This window comes from Periplaneta americana, chromosome 1, assembly GCF_040183065.1.
Source record: "Periplaneta americana isolate PAMFEO1 chromosome 1, P.americana_PAMFEO1_priV1, whole genome shotgun sequence".
Lineage (NCBI taxonomy): Eukaryota > Metazoa > Arthropoda > Insecta > Blattodea > Blattidae > Periplaneta > Periplaneta americana.
Window position 1 is genome coordinate 104,179,914 of NC_091117.1, and position 21,551 is coordinate 104,201,464.

Sequence of the window (21,551 nt, forward strand, 5' to 3'; positions counted from 1 at the left end):
AATATTAAACTTTGCTCTGATTGACTGGACAGTGTGACATTTGGTGTTCCAAATAAGTACTTTAGTTCGATTCTTGGCATCTCTCATTGCAGTCCCTACCCGGAGATCCGATTGAGGGACTAAAAAATTAAAATAATCAGTACCGGTAGCAGAAGACACAGCCCTGCAGTATATACTGACTACACCCCAACTCTGGCTACTAGCAACAGGCATCTATAATGAACACCGATCAAAATACCCCTCATTTCTCATGAAAAACAAAAACTAAATATACTACAGTGGACTTTATGTTGTCAGCAAACAGCTGGATACATTAAGAAGATTGATTGACAATGTCATCTATGATCACCATTAAGTTTGAATATTAAATTGGACATTTAATTGCAATTTTCAATAAAGGTATTCGTTTTTCAGTGTACAAAGTAATCATCATTATTTACAGACGTGTCCTTGGAGGCTTCGCCCTTATCTCGTTTACAGGTAAAATACTTTGAACATCGATTATCTCTAAAGGTACTTTTGGCGGGTTCGCCCTTCTCTTACGGAACGCCTCAAATCATGATAGCATTTCCCTGAAGAGGATGAAATCAAAAGATTTTAAGAAGATATATTTTCCTGGCCTAGTCATAACAGAGATGACGCATCTGAGGAGCTGTAGTGTAAGATATCTGTGTTTTCATTTTAAAACTTTTTAGAATTTTCCTTTTCGTTTTGTAATATGAAGGACAAATGTCGGTACCTACACCATTCACATCCTGTATAGATAGAGAGTGAGAAACAAAGAAAGAAATGTCATGTGAGATACTGACCGTGCCCTGCTGGTTGACAACATTGGCCAAATTGGCCTGCTGGCTGTCCCACAGGCATATGGGGCACACGTACTTGTTGAACTGGGCAGGGCTGGTCAGGATCAACAGCGCCAGGTCTGAGCGGTAGTTGGACGAGTTGTAATCGGGGTGCAGTAGCACCTTCAACACCTGCAGAGCAGCACATCAAATGTTTAAACAATGGCAGGAGGTATATGGATCTTATGCCACCGGGGAATGAATCAATGACTATGGAATGATATCTTTCAAAAATTATCTGTATAGTTAAATGGTTAGCAGAGTCTCTATTAAAAATGTCTAATGTATTCATTGAGAGACTTACTTCATGTCTCAGTTATTTACTCTTTTATTTACACACTGATTCACTGACTGATTAACAGGCAGCCAGACAGATGAGAAAGAAATACAGAAGTCATGTCATGTCAAGTGAGGTACAGAGAGACAGACAGACAGGCAGATATTTATTCGATTGGTCAGTCAGTCATAGTGAAGAAAATGTTCTCGTTACGCAATTTTTTATCTTATTAATTGTACCAACAAACGATTAGGGAACGCACGGGAATTTTACTTGAAGCAAGTAAAGAGATAGGTTTGGAAGTAAATCCCGAAAAGACAAAGTATATGATTATGTCTCGTGTCCAGAATATTGTACGAAATGAAAATATAAAAATTGGAAATTTATCCTTTGAAGAGGTGGAAAAATTCGAATACCTGAGAGCAACAGTAACAAATATAAATGATACTCGGGAGGAAATTAAACACAGAATAAATATGGGAAATGTCTGTTATTATTCGGTTGAGAAGCTTTTATCATCCAGTCTGCCGTCAAAAATTCTGAAAGTTAGAATTTATAAAACAGTTATATTACCAGTTGTTCTGTATGGTTATGAAACTTGGACTCTCACTTTGAGAGAGGAACATAGGTTAAGGGTGTTTGAGAATAAGGTGCTTAGGAAAATATTTGGGCTAAGAGAAATGAAGTTACAGGAGAATGGAGAAAGTTACACAACACAGAACTGCACGCATTGTATTCTTCACTTGACATAATTAGGAACATTAAATCCAGACGTTTGAGATGGGCAGAACATGTAGTACTTATGGGCGAATCCAGAAATGCATATATAGTGTTATTTGGGCGGCCGGAGGAAAAAAGACCTTTGGGGAGGTCGAGACGTAGATGGGAAGATAATATTAAAATGGATTTCAGGGAAGTGGGATATGATAATAGAGACTGGATTAATCTTGCTCAGGATAGGGACCAATGGCAGGCTTATGTGAGGGCAGCAATGAACCTCCGGGTTCGTTAAAAGCCAGTAAGTAAGTAAGTTATTAATTGTGCTAAACTATTCTACTGAAATAATTGTACACTTTCCTGAAAATTTTTCCTTTGTTATTTTAGCTTCTTCTTTGCTAAATTTTTTAATTTACACTGATATAGTAGTGAAATTTCTCGCTCTATTTCAGAAACACATGGACAGAATTATTATTATTATTATTTTATTATTATTATTATTATTATTATTATTATTGTTGTTGTTATAATTTCTTTTGGTAGACGGACAGAGTTTAACATCTCCTTTAAAATTATGTGTCTGAAGATAGGGGATGCAATTTGAAATTAAAAAGTTAGGATGGTTGGGTATAAAGAGGTGGAATAGGAAATTCAATCAGCAGTGGATTTGAACTTCACCCTCAAAAATTAATTTGACGTGTTTTTCCTCAAAATCGTGTCCCTTACACATCTAAAATTAATCAAGGTGGGTAGTTTCGAAATGAACACAAGGTATGTCCGAAAACAGGTTGGAATCTCAAGGTATAATAAAATTCAACAAATTTGAACCGAACATAGCGCCTGTAATGCACGATGCTAGTGTACAGGTCTTGAGGGTGTAAGCAAGGAGCAAAGAAAGCAACAATTTGGTCAGGCGGAAAATTTACAGGAAAAATTTTAAGGGGACAATTTTTTGGTCAGTCAGTCTGTTAGCCAGCCAATCAAGTTAGGTCTATTAGACTCAGCTCACTCACCTGTTTGACTTGCACACCACCTTCACTCCACTGGTTCAGATGGTATTTCCCCAAGTAGACGAACAAAATCTCAGGGTCTACTGGTCGAACCACGCTTGAGCCTTTACTTGCACAGTGGGCTGCTGAAAAGCAAGAATTTCAGTCCTTAACATGTGTACACAAACTGAAGGACGCTTTCAGCATGCAGTTTTTGGGCACATGTACAATGTTGTCTAAGGATATACCTTTTAGTATAGATTGGCCCACTTAACTCTTTCACCTCCGATACAAATGAAATATATCATATACTAGCTGAAATCACCTGTCGTTGCCTGTGTTTTTCTTTCTGCTTCTATTTTTAATTAAACTGGTTGTTAGGCTTTTCGGAAATCTCGGAAATCCAACTACAGACAACCAAAACGAATTGTCTTTACTAAACTTTCCTCATCCCTAAAAGATTAATCTTTCTATAGCATTCACGTACTTGAATTAATGAACTTCTTAGCCAAATGTCTGCCAGGGTTAACTCAATTATTTAATCACCTGCAGATCAGGCATTGAAAAGAAAACATTTCGTCATGTGCCTTACGCTCAACTGCATTTATTAATTTGTTTATTTATTTATTTACTACTTACTTACTTAGTTTCTTGCTTACTTATTTATTTATTTATTTATTTATTTATTCTGACGTAGTTAAGGCCATTAGGCCTTCTTCCACACTGCCAGAAATACGAATAAAATAATAGAAAATGAAACTGTAAACAAAGTAAAACCAAACGAAAATATATACAGGCTACAGTCACACAACCTAGATTGTCTCGATTTTGGCCTTCATGATGTATCCACAATCTTATTTCATGTCGTGTTATTTTTCCATGGCCTCATGGAAGTCGATGTTGAATACAACAGACAATAATAAAGAACAATTGACTGTATAAGATTGCATTTTAATATTATACATCAATGTTTCATCGTAATTATTTTTATTTTTTATCTTTTTAATTAATTTAATGTCCATTTGTTCGATTTTAATGTAGCCTACGTTCTTCTCCTGGTTATGAAGGTTAAATGTGGAAACTTGACAAATATCAGTCAAAGCGTGTAGATTTGTATAGAATACATACATATATACATACATAGTTACATTGACTTTTATATATAAGATACTCGTACACAAACTGACAATTACAAGTTAAATTACATCGAAGGAGACATCTGATACACGTACTGTATTTTGTACATGAAATAATTTTCAAGATATTAGAGTCAACTTTATTTTTTTTAAATGGGAACTCACTATGTTTTGTATTGCAAATGTTGCGTCAGCTCTGTCTAATAACAACTATCCACTTTACAGACTGTTTGAATGTCACCGGTAAGAGTAAACATAAATTCTGACACACCCTTTCTTATGTCTAATTCATAATGTTGACGTAACTGAAGATCGAACTCACCCATAGTACTGTACAGCTCGATTCAACATTATTAGCCCCTGTCCTTGGTTATTTGGCTAGTGAGCGAGCTGTGTGTTGCGTCATAAGAAAGAAATTTAATCACAAATGTGCATAGAAGGGGAAGAGGAAAGAGGAGGAATGAAAATAATATCTATGCTCGTAGCTGAGGGACTCTCATGTCAAGAAAATGTAAGGCATCATGACATTGTTTAGTCAACAGACGTAGTGGTTAGTAACTGGACGTGTGGAAGAATATTGTGTTTTTAAAGCAGAGTGTATCGCGACATGATAAGAAGGAAGTGTTAGATGTTATGACTCAGCGGCCTGACCTGTGTGACCCAGCCCGCCAGTAGTGGTGAGTAACTTGCTCTTAGTCTGTCTACTTACTTTTTGCAGGGGCCAAAATCGTTGAATCAAGCTGTACATTACTCAATACAATCCTTATTTCTTCACTTCTGTACTGAACAATTGAATGATACGACATTGGCGATGTGTTTTGGAACGGCTCTCTAGAAGGTTAACGTATTTGGAGGTACATTAAGCTATATTATTTCACTAGTGTATTGTACAATGTTGGTATCAATGTTTCAAACGTGAAATCAATTTAATCTGTCGATAAATTCTAGGCATATTATTGCACACTGGAGATTTTGTGTTTGTTTTTTGAGAATAATTGTTTATTATTTATTGTACACTGTTTTTGTGTCTCACTTCATCATGTGCAACATTTTCTTAGTATAAAATGTACAGCACATTGTGACTGTGATTTGTATGACGCACAACTCTAACCAGAGAGCAAAGGGCTATAATTATACTTTTTCATATCTATATGTTTTCTGTGAAATTATATAAAGAAACTAGAATAAAAATATAAATTGAGTAAAAAAGTTGGTTTTATAAATTTAAGTAAACATAAATTTAACTCTTTTCTTCAAGACTATTGAACCAATTTTTTTTTACTTGATTATTTAACGACGCTGTATTAACTACGAGGTTATTTAGCGTCGATGGAACTGGTGATAACGATATGATATTTGGCGAGATGAGGCAGAGGGTTCGCCATAGACTACCCGACATTTGCCTTACGGTCGGGGAAAACCTCGGAAAAACCCAACCAGGTAATCAGCCCAAGCGGGAATTGAACCTGTGATCGAGAGCCATTCCAGATCGGCAGCAAGCGCCTTAACCGACCAAGATACGCCAGTGGCTGAATCAAATTTCCTGAAATTTTGATCATACCTCTATATTTTCATATGGAATAGATTCTAAAAATTACATGAAAATCCATGCAGTAGAAAAAAGTTCTTGTAACGTGTTGATTGGCCACTTCCTCTCTGCTGTGTTGAAGAGAGACACTTACCTGTAAGAATTGTCTTAGGACTGATTAATGATCTTCCACATTTGTAGACTGGGTTCAAATCTTTGGACTGGTATAGGGCTGCATGCCACGGGAACTGCCCCCTTGCTGTATTTTGTCCGTGGCTGACGAGGGGTGCAGGCTGTACAGACACCAGTCCACACTGGCCACTCCCATCTGACACACACATGGAATACGATCGTAGTACTGTATCTGTATTCGGTGGTAATTCTTCATCCAACATCTCTAAGCAAGGGTTAGATAGACAACATGATACCGAGGAATGATAGAAAAAAAGTACCGGTAGTTAAGGGAAGAGGATGGTATTTTTTGGTGAAAAATGAATAAATTAAAAAAAAAAAATCTTTAAAATACTCTGTGATATGTGTGGAATGCATTGCATAACATTTTGTGGGTATTTGTGCCCTTATAGGATGTTGAGTCGCCATTTTTAAACTTCCTGCGTTATGGATTTTTAAATCACTTGCCCACTTTTATTGTTGTTTCCGGTAAATTAAACTTTCAAAAAAAAAAATTTTTCTTTAAAATACCCTTTGATATGTGTGGAATGCATTGCATAACATTTTATTTGCACTTATCGGATGTTGAGACGTCATTTTTAAACTTCCTGCGCTATGGATTTTTAAATCACATGCCCGCTTTTATCGGTTTCCAGTAACTTCATTTTTTTTTGCTACATTGCCAGACAAAAATGGATATAATTTCTGAACTATTAAAGATACATGCATGAAATTTAGAACACACATTCTTTAGACTATTAGGAAACTTTTCTCTGAAACAGAATCTTGTTAATTGATTTCATTTTAAAAATACGTCCGTTTGTTTGCAAGAAAGGAAATCAGAAAATTGTTATTAAATTTTAATTGTTTATTTTACAAACGTAGGGACTAATATCAAAATTCTGTTACAGACAGTTTGTAGAACATGCTTTTGCAAATACAGTGCAAAAAATTGTTTGAATCTATCTTTAAAAACGGTTTAGATATATCGGTTTTAGTACAATCCTGCATTCGGTATATTTTTTTCAAATTTGGGCCCCCAAATAATTTTTTTTTTTTCAAAATATTTTTATTTGGTTGAGTTGCCACAGCTATGAGCTCTCTACATACAAAAAATTAATATTTTACACCAAATAGGAAAAAAGTTTTAAAAAATACCATCCTCTCCCCTTAAGCAGAAATGAGAGAGCCGACATTTTAGCAAAGAAAGACACTAAAATTGAACAAAAATATAACTACAACTTTTCATAATAATCAATAAAACAAGTTATTAAAAATAAAATTAAAAATAATTATAATATCCAAATATTAAATACTACAGAAAATTCCCATTGGAAAAATTTACTAGAAAAACCTGATTTAATTACTGATCTACCAAGTAAATCTGCTCTGGCCATGTTCAGACTCCTTACAGTCATGATTGTCTGGGTAAACATTTACATAGGATTGGCATCCTGTCTACTCCAAATTGTGTACTGTGTTCTCACGAGAAAGAAATGAATATGAATCATTTAACACACTTCAACAAAATACAAGTCTTAAATACTGGGAAGCAACGTTCATGGATCAAAATTGAAATGGCACGAGGTCGTAGTGCACAAGAATGTTTTCAGGGACTGCGTGAAGCATGTGGCGATGCAGCATTGCCATATCGCACGGTGGCACGATGGGTTAAAGCGCTAGCCTTTACTCCACAGGTGTGGACAAAAGTTGGAATAAGTGTGTGAGGTCCAAAGGGGAGTGTGAAGTGCTTTCAAAAGGAATGAGGCCCCTATGTCTTAGGCTAGATTTTTAAACATATTAAACAGAGACACCTCATATATCAAAGAAGGAGTTCCTAACTTTCCATACCTGATTCTGTTGGTGGTTCTTCCTCATCTTCTTTTTCAACTCTTTCGCTCACTTCTGGAGGCAATGAGGAAGGTGGTGTCTTGGTGCTCAGTGCAGTACCTGTAGACAAAAATATCACAAACTCACATCCAATCTGAATAATTTCAAGGGAAAGATTGTTCCGGGGCCAGCTATCGATCCCAGGACCCTTCGCTTAGCGCACGAATGCTCTACCAATTGAGCTACCCCAGGAACTATATACGACACCGTCATAATCGTTGCTTACGAGATTACACAAGCTGGCGCATAGAGCTTGAAAAACGAGTCTGAAGTGGTTCCCTCGTAATGCCAATTCCGCCGCTCGGAGCGCTGTTCTGCCCTATATATTCATAGCAGAACACTTAAAAGACATTGACATTTGGGACATTTAAAGGACTCACCATTGCTTATTAAATGCTTCGTACAATATTTTATGGACAATAGACGTAATTTGCAAACTTCTACTCCTCAATTATATTACAATAAAAGGCTGTCATTCTTGATATTAAAACATATTACATATAAACTGAGGGACTGTCTGCTCTGTACTTCAGTTCATACACCAAACATTTCCGGAAATAAATTAACTTGACATCTTACATATACGCACTATAGCCTACCCTTTTCACCTAATATTATTAATATTGTTATTAAATAAGATATTCCAACTAATTAAGGTACTGTATTATCTTTAATTTCCTTGAATTCATAATTAAGCATTTGCAAGAAGGCGTAACTTTTTCCTCTCTTTTAAAAAAAATACGAACGTCACAATAATTGAGAAGTATAATTATTACGCGATTTTTTCTTGCAGTGGTGAAAACATTTCTATAGGCCTACTGATTAATCTATTGAGCATAGTAATAGTAAACGCTGTAGTATTCTTTTCTGAAGCCAAGATTTTCGCAAGAACTGAAGTGCGACACATGTAAAGATGAGGAAATGTCATTCTTTCTTTTGGGAAAACTTGTGAAGCACCACTGGACAATACTGCCAAAGATATTTCCAGTAAATACGAAGTGATTAGGAAACTTAATCAGAAGCCCCTAAATAGAAAGGTGCTGAAAGTGCAATAAACTGGGCCATTTCTTAATTACATATAGAACACTGGAACTGACTATCTACAAGGACCCTCATGTTATAAATATTATGATTATTTCAGATTGTGATACAGTTATAAGCGTACATTCCTAAAACTTAAAAGTAACAATGAGGATGCCCTATCTTATAGGATAGTTTTAAACGTGTACATTTAACTTTTTTATGAATGATTTCCTGATCAAGATTTTCATTAACTATGTGCCAAACTTTTGAAGTGAAGAGTGCAGTAAGAAACTGTTGGACATCTGATCAGTATTTTAATCATGTGCTGGTTACAGTACATTAGATGTCTTCTTGAATATACCTGATGAGGTATGTATATGAAGTTTGTATCGTCAGTATTCAAGTAGCCTACTTATGTATGTAATTTTTATTATCTGTACAGAAAAAATTTAGCTTATGTGATAGTATGAAGTAATATCTCACGAAATAACAAGGAAGAGAAAGGTGCTTAAATTTAAATATTGAAAACAGGATGATAAGAAGAAAATAATTTTTACTTCCTTTCAATTATTAATGAAACCTGGCCACTCACCATTCGCAGTTGATTTCTATGGTTACAGGTCTATTCTTCATATTCTGTAGCTTTCAAATAATTTCTAAAATAAATATTACGCCTACTTAGCTCTTGTAAAACGAAATTTTCACTTTCACTTTCAACGGAACACTCACTTATATTCAGTTCTTGTATCTTGCAGTAAATTATCCATTTGTGATCATCTTTCCAATATAACCTCCCATTGAAATGACCACTTAAAATCATGAGCTAGAATTTATTATTTTAAAAACATTTCCATGTACATACTGTTATAATTGTTATGAACCGCAATACAAAAGACAACACTGTGAAATTGGATTAATTTACCAATATCAACATCAATACCGGTAGTATAAAATCACATATAGGCCTAGGCTATATTATTTCATTACTTTATGGTATTAATTAGAAGAATTAATTTTGAAGAATTTACAAATATGCTGAAATAATTTATGACACCTCTTATAGAAATGTAAAAATATGTATGTACATTTTGATACAATGGGTATAGCACCACTTGAAAATGTTGAGCACTTTAACAGTAACTTGTAAATTGTTCCATCACGTTGTCTATAGTGTTCATTTGATGTAGCACTTTTAGAATGAACGTGGTTCACATACATAAGAAGAAATGACGATGGAATGAGTCGAAGACATATAGTTTTCTTTAATTTTTAGCAAATGATGAAGTTGAATATATACTGTTACTTCATATCCTAACGTAAGTAGAGTTGCCACCATAGATGTAACACCTCCGTAACATCTGAAATGAATATAAAATAAATTAATGTATTGGTAATGATACAAGAATAAAAAGAAATTAGGCTAGACATAACCTCACAAAATTACAAACACATGCTAAAACAAAACAAAAAAAAAAACTTTACGTATCCGTATATAATAAAACTAGATATTCTAGATATAATTTGATTCACACGATAACCACCTCAGCCTATTTCGCAGCAGCCATTATTAGTTACCAGTTTGAGGTGCATTACCTAATCTCATACTAACCTTGTTAAGTTCTCTAATCTAATTCACTGATAATTACGTAACAATACACAGGTCTAAAATACAGACAAATACACATTAATTACCTAATAAGTACAGCATGAAGATAATTCATTACTTTTGTCGGTATTTTCTAAAAGAGAAAGGGAAAACAGTAACAACATTATCTTCAATGTTTACATCACGTCGTTCACATTTTCATTAGGCCTATATCAGTAATGCTTGGTAAGTGAAACAATGCATGAAATTATTTTACATTTCGGGTCACATCATTCGAGAGTCGGAAAATGCAATTCGCCACTTTTAACATAGCATTGCTTGTTATATGAGATAACTTTGACATTTACCTTAACCTATAAAGATACGACCTGTTGGTACAGAGTTCTTCACATAGCAAAACACAGACAATTTTCGAATATAACTTAGCTGAACAAATTTCAAATAACACTGTAATATGCTTGGCATATTTGTAACATTCGTACTCAATGAGTAATGCACAATTAATCGAACTATTTTCATGATGCACAATGCTTTGTAATGGTACTCTTCATCATTTCATAGGGCAGGGAGGCGAACCTAGCGGCAGAAATTGTCATGACTCACAGAGACCTACTCTCGATCGTGCTATGCGCCAGCTTGTGTAATCTCGTAAGCAACGGTCATAATTCTTCCTTTTATATCAACATGACTCAAATGGGCTGACAAGACGCCAGAAACCCAACTTTGAGTGCACACAATTCTGTGTGACTTAAATTGTGGCTTTCTGTTAACGTACCTACAGTAACGAATATATTATACAAATCTGACTTCCAGGTAGAAGCTCCTGTGAAGCAGGTTTGAATAATTTCAAGGGAAAAATTGTTCCAGGGCTGGGTATCGATCTCGGGATCCTTCACTTAGCGCACGAATGCTCTATGAACCTAATATAATGCAACAATTTCATTTTCGCAGGTTAATTTGATAGAACTTCTTTAAATTAGAACTTCAACTGCTTTATTTTTCTTTTGCACCATGGCAAGGCATAAATTGAACCATCGCCACCGTCACCATTATTATTACTTACTTACTTACTTACTGGCTTTTAAGAAACCCGGAGGTTCATTGCCGCCCTCACATAAGCCTGCCATTGGTCTCTTCCTGAGCAAGATTAATCCAGTCTCTATCATCATATCCCACCTCCCTCAAATCCATTTTAATATTACCCTTCCATCTACGTCTCGGCCTCCCTAAAGGTCTTTTTCCCTCGGGCCTCCCAACTAACAGACTATATGCATTTTTGGATTCCCCATACGTGCTACATGCCCTGCCCATCTCGAACGTCTGGATTTAATGTTCCTAATTATGTCAGGTGAAAAATACAATGCGTGCAGTTCTGTGTTTTGTAACTTTCTCTATTCTCCTGTAACTTCATCACTCTTAGCCCCAAATATTTTTCTAAACACCTTATTCTCTGTTTCTCTCTCAAAGTGAAATTCCAAGTTTCACAACCATAGAGAACAAGCAGTAATATACTGTAACTGTTTTATAAATTCTAACTTTCAGCTTTTTTGAGAGCAGACATTATTATTATTATTATTATTATTATTATTATTATTATTATTATTATTATCGATATTATCATTACTGTGATAATCATCATCGTCAAAATTTGTTAGGCATAGGCAGGGGTTTAGTTGGAAAATAAAAACATCTGCATTCAAATAACATTTTAAATTTCCACATTAGCTTCTGGAATTGAAAGGCTTTTGTCATTGTCAATAACAATTAGCAAGAATTGATCAGTAAGTAACATAGACCATGATGAGACAGCAAGAATTGATCAGTATGTAACATAGCAACCATGATAGACAGCAGGAATTGATCAGTAAGTAACATAGCAACCATGATGAGAGAGCAAATTGACGAGTTATAATCATTCTTTCTTTTACTTATGGGTTCACATTTCTAACGTCTTTCTTGCAATTATTTAATAACTTAAACGAAATCATAAACTAAGACATTGATTCCGTACTGTGCATCACTGAAAGGATACATGGAAATAAAACGAAACCCTGCATAACAGATCTGAAGCGGAGAGACATTTCGGATACAGGTAACATGTTTTTTCTAATAATCCATGGGCACTACAGCCCAACTTGTATAATTACAACGTTTTTAATTTGAAATCGTGAATAATTCGAACTTTTCGCGCGGTCTTCCTCCTATAAAACGCAATGTAAAAAAATTGTTTGTAGCCTAATTCAAATTTTTTTCGGCAATTCTAAGCGAAATTCAATGAAATTCAGTTCCTAAATTATGAATGTCAGTCCGCAATATAGCGCGAGCAAACTGTAGCCGTATCTTATAATGAAGAAGAAAGGAGCCACCAGTGTGGCTCAGTTGGTTAAGGCGCTTGCCTGCCAGTCTGAAGTTGCGCTCGGGCGTGGGTTCGATTCCAACTTGAGCTGATTACCTGGTTGGGTTTTTTCCGAGGTTTTCCCCAACCATAAAGTAAATGCCAGGTAATCTATGGCGAATCCTCGGCCTCATCTCGCCAAATACCATCTCGCTACCGGTATCACCAATCTCGACGCTAAATAACCTCGTAGTTGATACAGTGTCGTTAAATAACCAACTAAAAAAAAAAAGAAGAAAGGCCAGAACATCCCGAGAAACCATTGCCTACACTCGGCCAGACCATGGGTTACATCCAGGAATTAAGGTCCTATGTTAGAGGGCAACAAAATGTGAGTGAAACAATTTTACGATCGCTATTAAATAAACAGGAAGAATTTTGAATGAATCAAAGACTAAAATAAATGTTAACACGAAACAAACAAAAGTATCGAGTTTTACTTTTTGTAAATTGGATGTCCTGTACTTTGGTAATATTGTACAAAATTTTGAATAAATAGTTTTGTTTCTTCTATATTGCATTGAATTTTTATACAAGAGGAGCAGCGAACGATTCCTGTATAATCTCCATAAATTTAGTTGGTAGTTTTGAATCGTTTATCTCGAAAAAGTTGGTGTATGTAAATCAAAATGCCTCTGGCGTAGAAAGCAAGAAAACAATTCTTTGATCGGCGGGAAAAGGCACAAAAGTAAAAAAAATGAATTTTTCAGGCTAGACTTTTTTTTTAAATTTACTCTTAACTAAATGTAAGTTTAATAACGAAATTCATGTATGTTGGTTAAAGTAAGACCCTTTTCAATTTAATAAACAAGAAATTTTATTATTTCAAAAATTAGAAAAAATACTTGACTTATGTGATTAGATACAACAGAAAAATTGACTTTTTTTTACTTATGTGCCTTTTTCCACTGACTGAAGAATTGAAACTTGCATATATATATTTTTTTTAATCTTGGAGAATTCGATTTTTTTAACGATCTCTTCAACTTCTAATTAACCAGGTTGAACTGTATTTTCGGTAGTGCACTAATAAATGCTTAACATCTATAGTAGTGGTCATCAGCACTCGCTGAAATTTGCCATCCCATGTGCCCCGTCGTGCACCAGGAAGAGGTAGAGAGCATACCCGCTAGCAGTTACGAGTGCACCATGGTGCACTGCGTTCTCTGCGGGTAAGAGACGCTAGCCCCAGGGTGCTCTGTGCTGACAACCGCTGATCTATAGCATCACAGAATTAAATACACGCAGAATCAGTTCTCACCTCTCATTCATTCACAACTTGTTCCAAAATTCCAATAAACTCGAACAAACTAATTCTTGGGACTGGGAGTAAGCAATGCCGTTTAAATGCATGATCGAACTGGGTGGCCACCTTGGCTCATGAGGGGCCTCAAAATTACAATAATAATAAATAGGCCTAAAGGTCCAAATCAAGTGAAGCAAAACTTTATTCACTGATCAATACCTGTGTCCTGATTGTTTCAACACGTGAAAGCGAGAGTGACTCTTGAAGCTGTATGTCTGAAACTAAAATGCAGGCAATGTTCACAAAAACAAGTAAATAGTGCTGGGCAGGAAAAAGTGGGCCAGATTCTGTCCTGTACATTTGAAATATCTCGAAATGCCTCAAAATGAGAATGGTTGATCATCCGAATCGGTAACCCTGGGACCCTGACTGACGCTGTTCTTTACCTGGGTCAACGGGGCAGATCTGGCGGCCGTTGAAACTGATGCTGCACAGTCGAGGCACATTCCTGCCCTCGGAGAACGTCACGAATATCTGCACAGACAGGGGTGGAGGGGCTGCACCTTCTTGCTCAGGTTGAGGATGGTGAACTGCACGTTGTTCTTTGTCTGTACCTCGCCCACCCAGTTCTGGAACCAAACAGCGTGGTGGTGTAAGGGAGTAGACAGGAAGAAGAAAAGATTGATCACGTAGTGCTTACTATATGCTGAAATTGCTCATGGCCACAATTCAAGCATTTTGTGAATATCTTGTCTATATACTCATTGTAGACACCAACCATCAAAGTTCTTTGACAAAGATCTTTTATAAAATGTAAGTGAGTCTTGTTATCTTTTACAAAATTCTGCCTAGCTTTAAACGAATATAGTGGAACTTAAATATTGTTGGGCTGTTACCACAGTTTAGTATATACAGTTGCGAAGCTTGAGATGATTTTTTGCATTTCTAGCGATAGTTGCTAGCCACTTGGAGAGCTGTGAGTACTAGGAACAATAAACTGTGTCACTGTGACTCGCTTAACCCAATCAAGGATGTGGCGTTTCAATCATATAAATTAGTTGCAATGCATAAAGAGTAACATATATTTCTCTAAAATGTAGTGTAATTGCATTAATAAATTTAAAACAATGATTAGGAGACACTTCAGACATAATTCACTTGCGAGTAAAGGTGTAATATTATTTTTGGTGTGAAAATTACGTTGTTTGTATGTGTAATACCTGCCTCTATTTAGATTAAATATTGCGAAATTCTTGAACATTCATTTATGCACGATTCAATAATTTTCAGTTGCATCGCACAGCTATTTTGATATGTTGAAATTATAGGTTACGTTTACTGTACCAATACTTCAATATTCGCATTCATACATTATAATTAAGCATAAAGTTACGTGTGATAACTTGTATATGCAATTTGTCTCTATTTCAGTTGAATTTATTCATTTCTTACGGTATGGTACTTTAAATATTATTAGATTTGAAGCTGCACTTAGAGCGGCTTGTAAATAATCCATTTCGTAGCCTTAATGACTTATAAATACAAATGTAGGCATAAATATTTGTATAACTTCCATTTCATTGTTTGAAATAATATTGTAAATATAGGCTACTCATTGTACTTTCTATTTGGCACTTCTCATTACTTAGAAAAGACAAGAGCTACCAGTACTATAAGAAGAAGAGAGAAGCTGAGCAGAAGGAAAGCAGAGGCTAATTAAAGAAGGAGCTACTATTATAAGAAGAAAGAAGCAGAGCAGAAAGACAGCAGAGGATAATTAAAGAAGGAGCTACTACTATTCCAAGAAGAAAGATGAAGAGCAGAAAGACAGGAGAGGATAATTAAAGAAGGAGCTACTATTCCAAGAAGAAAGAAGCAGAGCAGAAAGACAGCAGAGGATAATTAAAGAAGGAGCTACTATTCCAAGAAGAAAGATGCAGAGCAGAAAGACAGGAGAGGATAATTAAAGAAGGAGCTACTATTCCAAGCAGAAAGACAGGGGGTAATTATAAAAGGAGCTACTATTCCAAGAAGAAAGAAGCAGAGCAGAAAGACAGCATAGGATAATTAAAGAAGGAGCTACTATTCCAAGAAGAAAGATGCAGAGCAAAAAGAAGCAGAGGATAATTAAAGAAGGAGCTACTATTCCAAGAAGAAAGATGCAGAGCAAAAAGAAGCAGAGGATAATTAAAGAAGGACCTACTATTCCAAGAAGAAAGACATGAGAGGATAATTAAAGAAGGAGCTACTATTCCAAGAAGAAAGATGCAGTGCAGAAAGACAGCAGAGGATAATTAAAGAAGGAGCTACTATTCCAAGAAGAAAGATGCAGAGCAGAAAGACAGCAGAGAATAATTAAAGAAGGAGCTACTATTCCAAGAAGAAAGAAGCAGAGCAGAAAGACAGGAGAGGATAATTAAAGAAGGAGCTACTATTCCAAGAAGGAAGAAGCAGAGCAGAAAGACAGGAGAGGCTAATTAAAGAAGGAGCTACTATTCCAAGAAGAAAGAAGCAGAGCAGAAAGACAGGAGAGGATAATTAAAGAAGGAGCTACTATTCCAAGAAGAAAGAAGCAGAGCAGAAAGACAGGAGAGGATAATTAAAGAAGGAGCTACTATTCCAAGAAGGAAGAAGCAGAGCAGAAAACAGGAGAGGCTAATTAAAGAAGGAGCTACTATTCCAAGAAGGAAGAAGCAGAGCAGAAAGACAGGAGAGGATAATTAAAGAAGGAGCTACTATTCCAAGAAGGAAGAAGCAGAGCAGAAAGACAGGAGAGGCTAATTAAAGAAGGAGCTACTATTCCAAGAAGAAAGAAGCAGAGCAGAAAGACAGGAGAGGATAATTAAAGAAGGAGCTACTATTCCAAGAAGAAAGAAGCAGAGCAGAAAGACAGGAGAGGATAATTAAAGAAGGAGCTACTATTCCAAGAAGAAAGAAGCAGAGCAGAAAGACAGGAGAGGATAATTAAAGAAGGAGGTACTATTCCAAGAAGGAAGAAGCAGAGCAGAAAGACAGGAGAGGATAATTAAAGAAGGAGCTACTATTCCAAGAAGAAAGAAGCAGAGCAGAAAGACAGGAGAGGATAATTAAAGAAGGAGCTACTATTCCAAGAAGAAAGAAGCAGAGCAGAAAGACAGGAGAGGATAATTAAAGAAGGAGCTACTATTCCAAGAAGAAAGAAGCAAAGTAGAAAGACAGGAGAGGATAATTAAAGAAGGAGCTACTATTCCAAGAAGGAAGAAGCAGAGCAGAAAGACAGCAGAGGATAATTAAAGAAGGAGCTACTATTCCAAGAAGAAAGATGCAGAGCAGAAAAACAGCAGAGGATAATTAAAGAAGGAGCTACTATTCCAAGAAGGAAGAAGCAAACCAGAAAGACAGCAGAGGAGAATTAAAGAAGGAGATACTATTCCAAGAAGAAAGAAGCAGAGCAGAAGGACAGTAGAGGCTAATTAATTAAAGACAAAAGCTGCTATACCAAGCAGAGAGAAGTAGAGCAGAAGGAGAGCAGAGGCAAATAAATTAAAGACAAAAACTGCTATACCAAGCAGACAGAAGCAGAGGAGGAGGAGAGCGGAGGCAAATAAATTAAAGATAAAATCTGCTATACCAAGCAGAGAGAAGCGGAGTAGAAGAAGAGCAGAGGCAAATAAATTAAAGACAAAAGCTGCTATACCAAGCAGAGAGAAGCAGAGTAGAAGGAGAGCAGAGGCAAATAAATTAAAGACAAAAGCTGCTATACCTAGCAGAGAGAAGCAGAGTAGGAGAGTGGAGGCAAATAAATTAAAGACAAAAGCTGCTATACCAAGCAGAGAGAAGCAGAGGAGGAGGAGAGCAGAGGCAAATAAATTAAAGACAAAAGCTACTACACCAGCAGAGAGAAGCAGAGTAGAAGGAGAGCAGAGGCAAATAAATTAAAGACAAAAGCTGCTCTACCAAGCACAGAGAAGCAGAGGAGGAGAGCAGAGGCAAATAAATTCAAGACAAAAGCTGCTATACCAAGCAGAGAGAAGCAGAACAGAAGAAAAGCTGAGGGGCATAACGTAAAAATATACGGCGTTTATAAGAACAAAAAACAAGCAGAACAGAAGAAAAGCAGAGGGGCAAAAAGTAAAAATAAACAGCGACTATAAGAACAAGAAACAAGCACAATAGAAGAGAAGCAGAGGGGCATAAGGTAAAAATAAACGGCGGCTATACGAACAAGTAACAAGAAGAAAAGAAGAAAAGCAGAGGGGCATAACGTAAAAAATAAACGGCGACTATAAGAACAAGAAACAAGCAGAACAGAAGAAAAGCAGAGGGGCATAACGTAATAATAAACGGCGGCTATAAGAACAAGAAACAAACAGAGTAGAAGAAAAGCAGAGGGGCAAAATGTAAAAATAAACGGCGGCTATAAGAACAAGAAACAAGCAGAATAGAAGAAAAGCAGAGGGGCATAACGTAAAAATAAACGGCGGCTATAAGAACAAGATACAAGCAGAACAGAAGAAAAACAGAGGGGCAAAAAGTAAAAATAAACGGGGGCTATAAGAACAAGAAACAAGCAGAATAGAAGAAAAGCAGAGGGGCATAACATAAAAATAAACGGTGGCTATAAGAACAAGAAACAAATAGAACAGAAGAAAAGCAGAGGGACAAAGGTGAAAATAAACGTCGGCTATAAGTACAAGAAACAAGCAGAACAGAAAAAAGCAGAGGGGCAAAAAGTAAAAATAAACGGCGGCTATAAGAACAAGAAACAAGCAGAACAGAAGAAAAGCAGAGGGGCATAATGTAAAAATACACGGCGGCTATAAGAACAAGAAACAAGCAGAACAGAAGAAAAGCAGAGGGGCATAACGTAAAAATAACGGCGGCTATAAGAACAAGAAACAAGCAGAACAGAAGAAAAGCAGAGGGGCATAACGTAAAAATAAATGGCGGCTGTAAGAACAACAAGCAGAACAGAAGAAAAGCAGAGGGGCAAAAAGTAAAAATACACGGCGGCTATAAGAACAAGAAACAAGCAGAACAGAAGAAAAGCAGAGGGGCATAACGTAAAAATAACGGCGGCTATAAGAACAAGAAACAAGCAGAACAGAAGAAAAGCAGAGGGGCATAACGTAATAATAAACGGCGGCTATAAGAACAAGAAACAAGCAGAACAGGAGGAAAGCAGACGGGCAAAAAGTAAAAATAAACGGCGGCTATAAGAACAGGAAACAAGCAGAACAGAAGAAAAGCAGAGGGGCATAACGTAAAAATAAACGGCAGCTATAGGAACAAGGAACAAGCAAAACAGAAGAAAAGGAGAGGGGCATAACGTAATAATAAATGGCGGCTATAAGAACAAGAAACAAGGAGAAGAGAAGGAAAGCAGAGGGGCAAAAAGTAAAAATAAACGGCGGCTATAAGAACAAGAAACAAGCAGAACAGAAGAAAAGCAGAGGGGCATAACATAAAAATAAATGGCGGCTGTAAGAACAAGAAACAAGCAGAACAGAAGAAAAGCAGAGGGGCAAAAAGTAAAAATAAACGGTGGTTATAAGAACAAGAAACAAGCAGAAGAGAAGAAAAGCAGAGGGCAAAAAGTAAAAATAAATGGCGGCTATAAGAGCAAGAAACAAGCAGAAGAGAAGAATAGCAGAGGGGCAAAACGTAAAAATAAACGTCGGCTATAAGAACACGAAACAAGCAGAAGAGAAGAAAAGCAGAGGGGCATAACGTAAAAATAAACGGCGGCTATAAGAACAAGAAAAAGGCAGAAGAGAAGAAAAGCAGAGGGGCATAACGTAAAAATAAACGGCAGCTATAGGAACAAGGAACAAGGAACAAGGAACAAGCAGAACAGAAGGAAAGCAGAAGGGCAAAAAGTAAGAATAAACGGCGGCTATAAGAACAAGAAACAAGCAGAACAGAAGAAAAGCAGAGGGGCATAAAGTGAAAATAAATGGCGGCTATAAGAAGAAGAAACAAGCAGAAGAGAAGAAAAGCAGAGGGGCAAAAAGGAAAAATAAACAGCGGCTATAAGAACAAGAAACAAGGAGAAGAGAAGAAAAGCAGAGGGGCATAACGTAAAAATAAACGGCGGTTATAAGAACAAGAAACAAGCAGAATAGAAGAAAAGCAGAGGGGCAAAAAGTAAAAATAAACGGTGGTTATAAAAACAAGAAACAAGCAGAACAGAAGAAAAGCAGAGGGGCATAACGTAAAAATAAACAGCAGCTATAAGAACAAGAAACGAGCAGAACAGAAGAAAAGCAGAGGGGCATAACGTAAAAACAAGGGCGGCCATAAGATGAAAAGTGAAGCGGAGAAGAATGAAGGCAACTGACACCTACCCCCAACACGTTGGCAGGCCTGTTCAACTTGACTTCAAGGCGCAGGCCGGTGACGAGTTGGTCCATGTTGAGCAGGATGACACCGAACCATCAACGAGGTTCCGCCTCGCGTCCCTCGTTTCCTCGTATGAGAATATGCTTGGACAGGTCGAAGGGGGATGCTGCAGATTGGATTGGTTGGCGGGTGAAGACAGTGGCAGCACCAACAGAAGCAGCAGGAGCGCCAGGGGAGCAAGCCCCATTCCTATATAATACATCGAACAGTGACTGAATGATGATTACCAGAAAAGGAGTAAAGGAAAGAGAGAGTGAGAGTAAAGAAGGAATTTTGTAACAAGGCATGAAGAGAATAGATAAGTAACGATAGAAGAGTAGACAGAAAGAAAGGAAAATTAATTAGTAAAATAAAGACAAATTTCTCTATTAGATTAATATTATGTAGTGCCTCATACAGGAGTCACCTTTTCGACCTTGAATTTTTATATTATTCTTGAAATTATTCGATTAGCAAATTAAAATGATTGTTTATAGACTTAAAATTATTATTCTTCATAAATTTTATAATATATTATAACATTGTACAGTCCCATGTTTGTAAATGTATTTAATTTTTCTGCAAAAATTCAAATTCATGTAAAGAATTCATGTAATAAACCAAACTAAGCAGACTTTCGACTAATTTTTTAATTAACCATACATTTAACATTACAAAGTACATAATAGGTATTTATTTATTTTGATGGACACTAGGGCTGAGGTTTGAAATGTTGACAGTTTTAATCGGATTTTTTTTTTTTTTTTTTTAATTTTTTAATGGTTTGTTAGATGGATTAATAAGTGTGTACAAATTTTTAGGTCAATCAGACTGCTAGTTTCGAGGTTAATTTTATTTTAATTGTGAAAATTTGTGATACAATGAAAATGTGTCATGTGTATTGTATTTATACACAAGAGTCCTGATTCAAGGCAATATTTTAACATTGAGAAATTCATTATATCTAGGTTAGTTCAGGTACAATAAATTTTTGAAAATCAGACACTTATTCATATGTTTTAGTTACATAATATATATTTTTTAGCTTTTAATTTTTTAGATACTTAAGATTTCTCAACATTAGATCTCAAATAATGCATGTGAATATATGCCCACGTATGAATTTGGTGAAAACTGCATGGGTTTGGGTCAAGCCTGCGGGCCTTGTCATGACTAAGTTTGGGTTGAAATTTACTTAAGCCTGTCGGGTTCGGGCCTTGAAGAAACGATATCCTTTTTTCTCGCGAATTACATATTGATTACAAAATAATACGAAGATTTCAATGCATGCACGATTACATGTCCACCTGCTACCTATCCAGAACTGTACACTACAGTATCGTAAGTTATTTTTTTTATTCATTCATT

The 21,551-nt window shown here is 36.2% G+C and overlaps 1 protein-coding gene across 6 annotated transcripts in view; it reads right to left on the bottom strand.

Annotated features, from left to right (window-relative positions):
• LOC138699307 (chymotrypsin-like protease CTRL-1) overlaps positions 1-20,359 on the bottom strand; it is a 38,894-nt gene extending 18,535 nt beyond the window's left edge. For 4 of the 6 annotated variants that reach the window (XM_069825212.1, XM_069825208.1, XM_069825213.1 and 1 more), the window contains exons 1-6: positions 20,146-20,359; positions 14,270-14,452; positions 7,515-7,613; positions 5,647-5,889; positions 2,853-2,974; positions 810-977 (exon numbers count right to left, since the gene is read on the bottom strand). In XM_069825212.1, the coding sequence (XP_069681313.1) occupies positions 810-977; positions 2,853-2,974; positions 5,647-5,889; positions 7,515-7,613; positions 14,270-14,452; positions 20,146-20,215 (885 nt within the window). In that variant the 5' untranslated portion in view covers positions 20,216-20,359. The remainder of the gene's footprint in view (positions 1-809; positions 978-2,852; positions 2,975-5,646; positions 5,890-7,514; positions 7,614-14,269; positions 14,453-20,145) is intronic. The other 2 variants (XM_069825211.1, XM_069825210.1) reach the window with 2 other exon arrangements.
• Between the last annotated feature and the right edge of the window lie 1,192 nt (positions 20,360-21,551).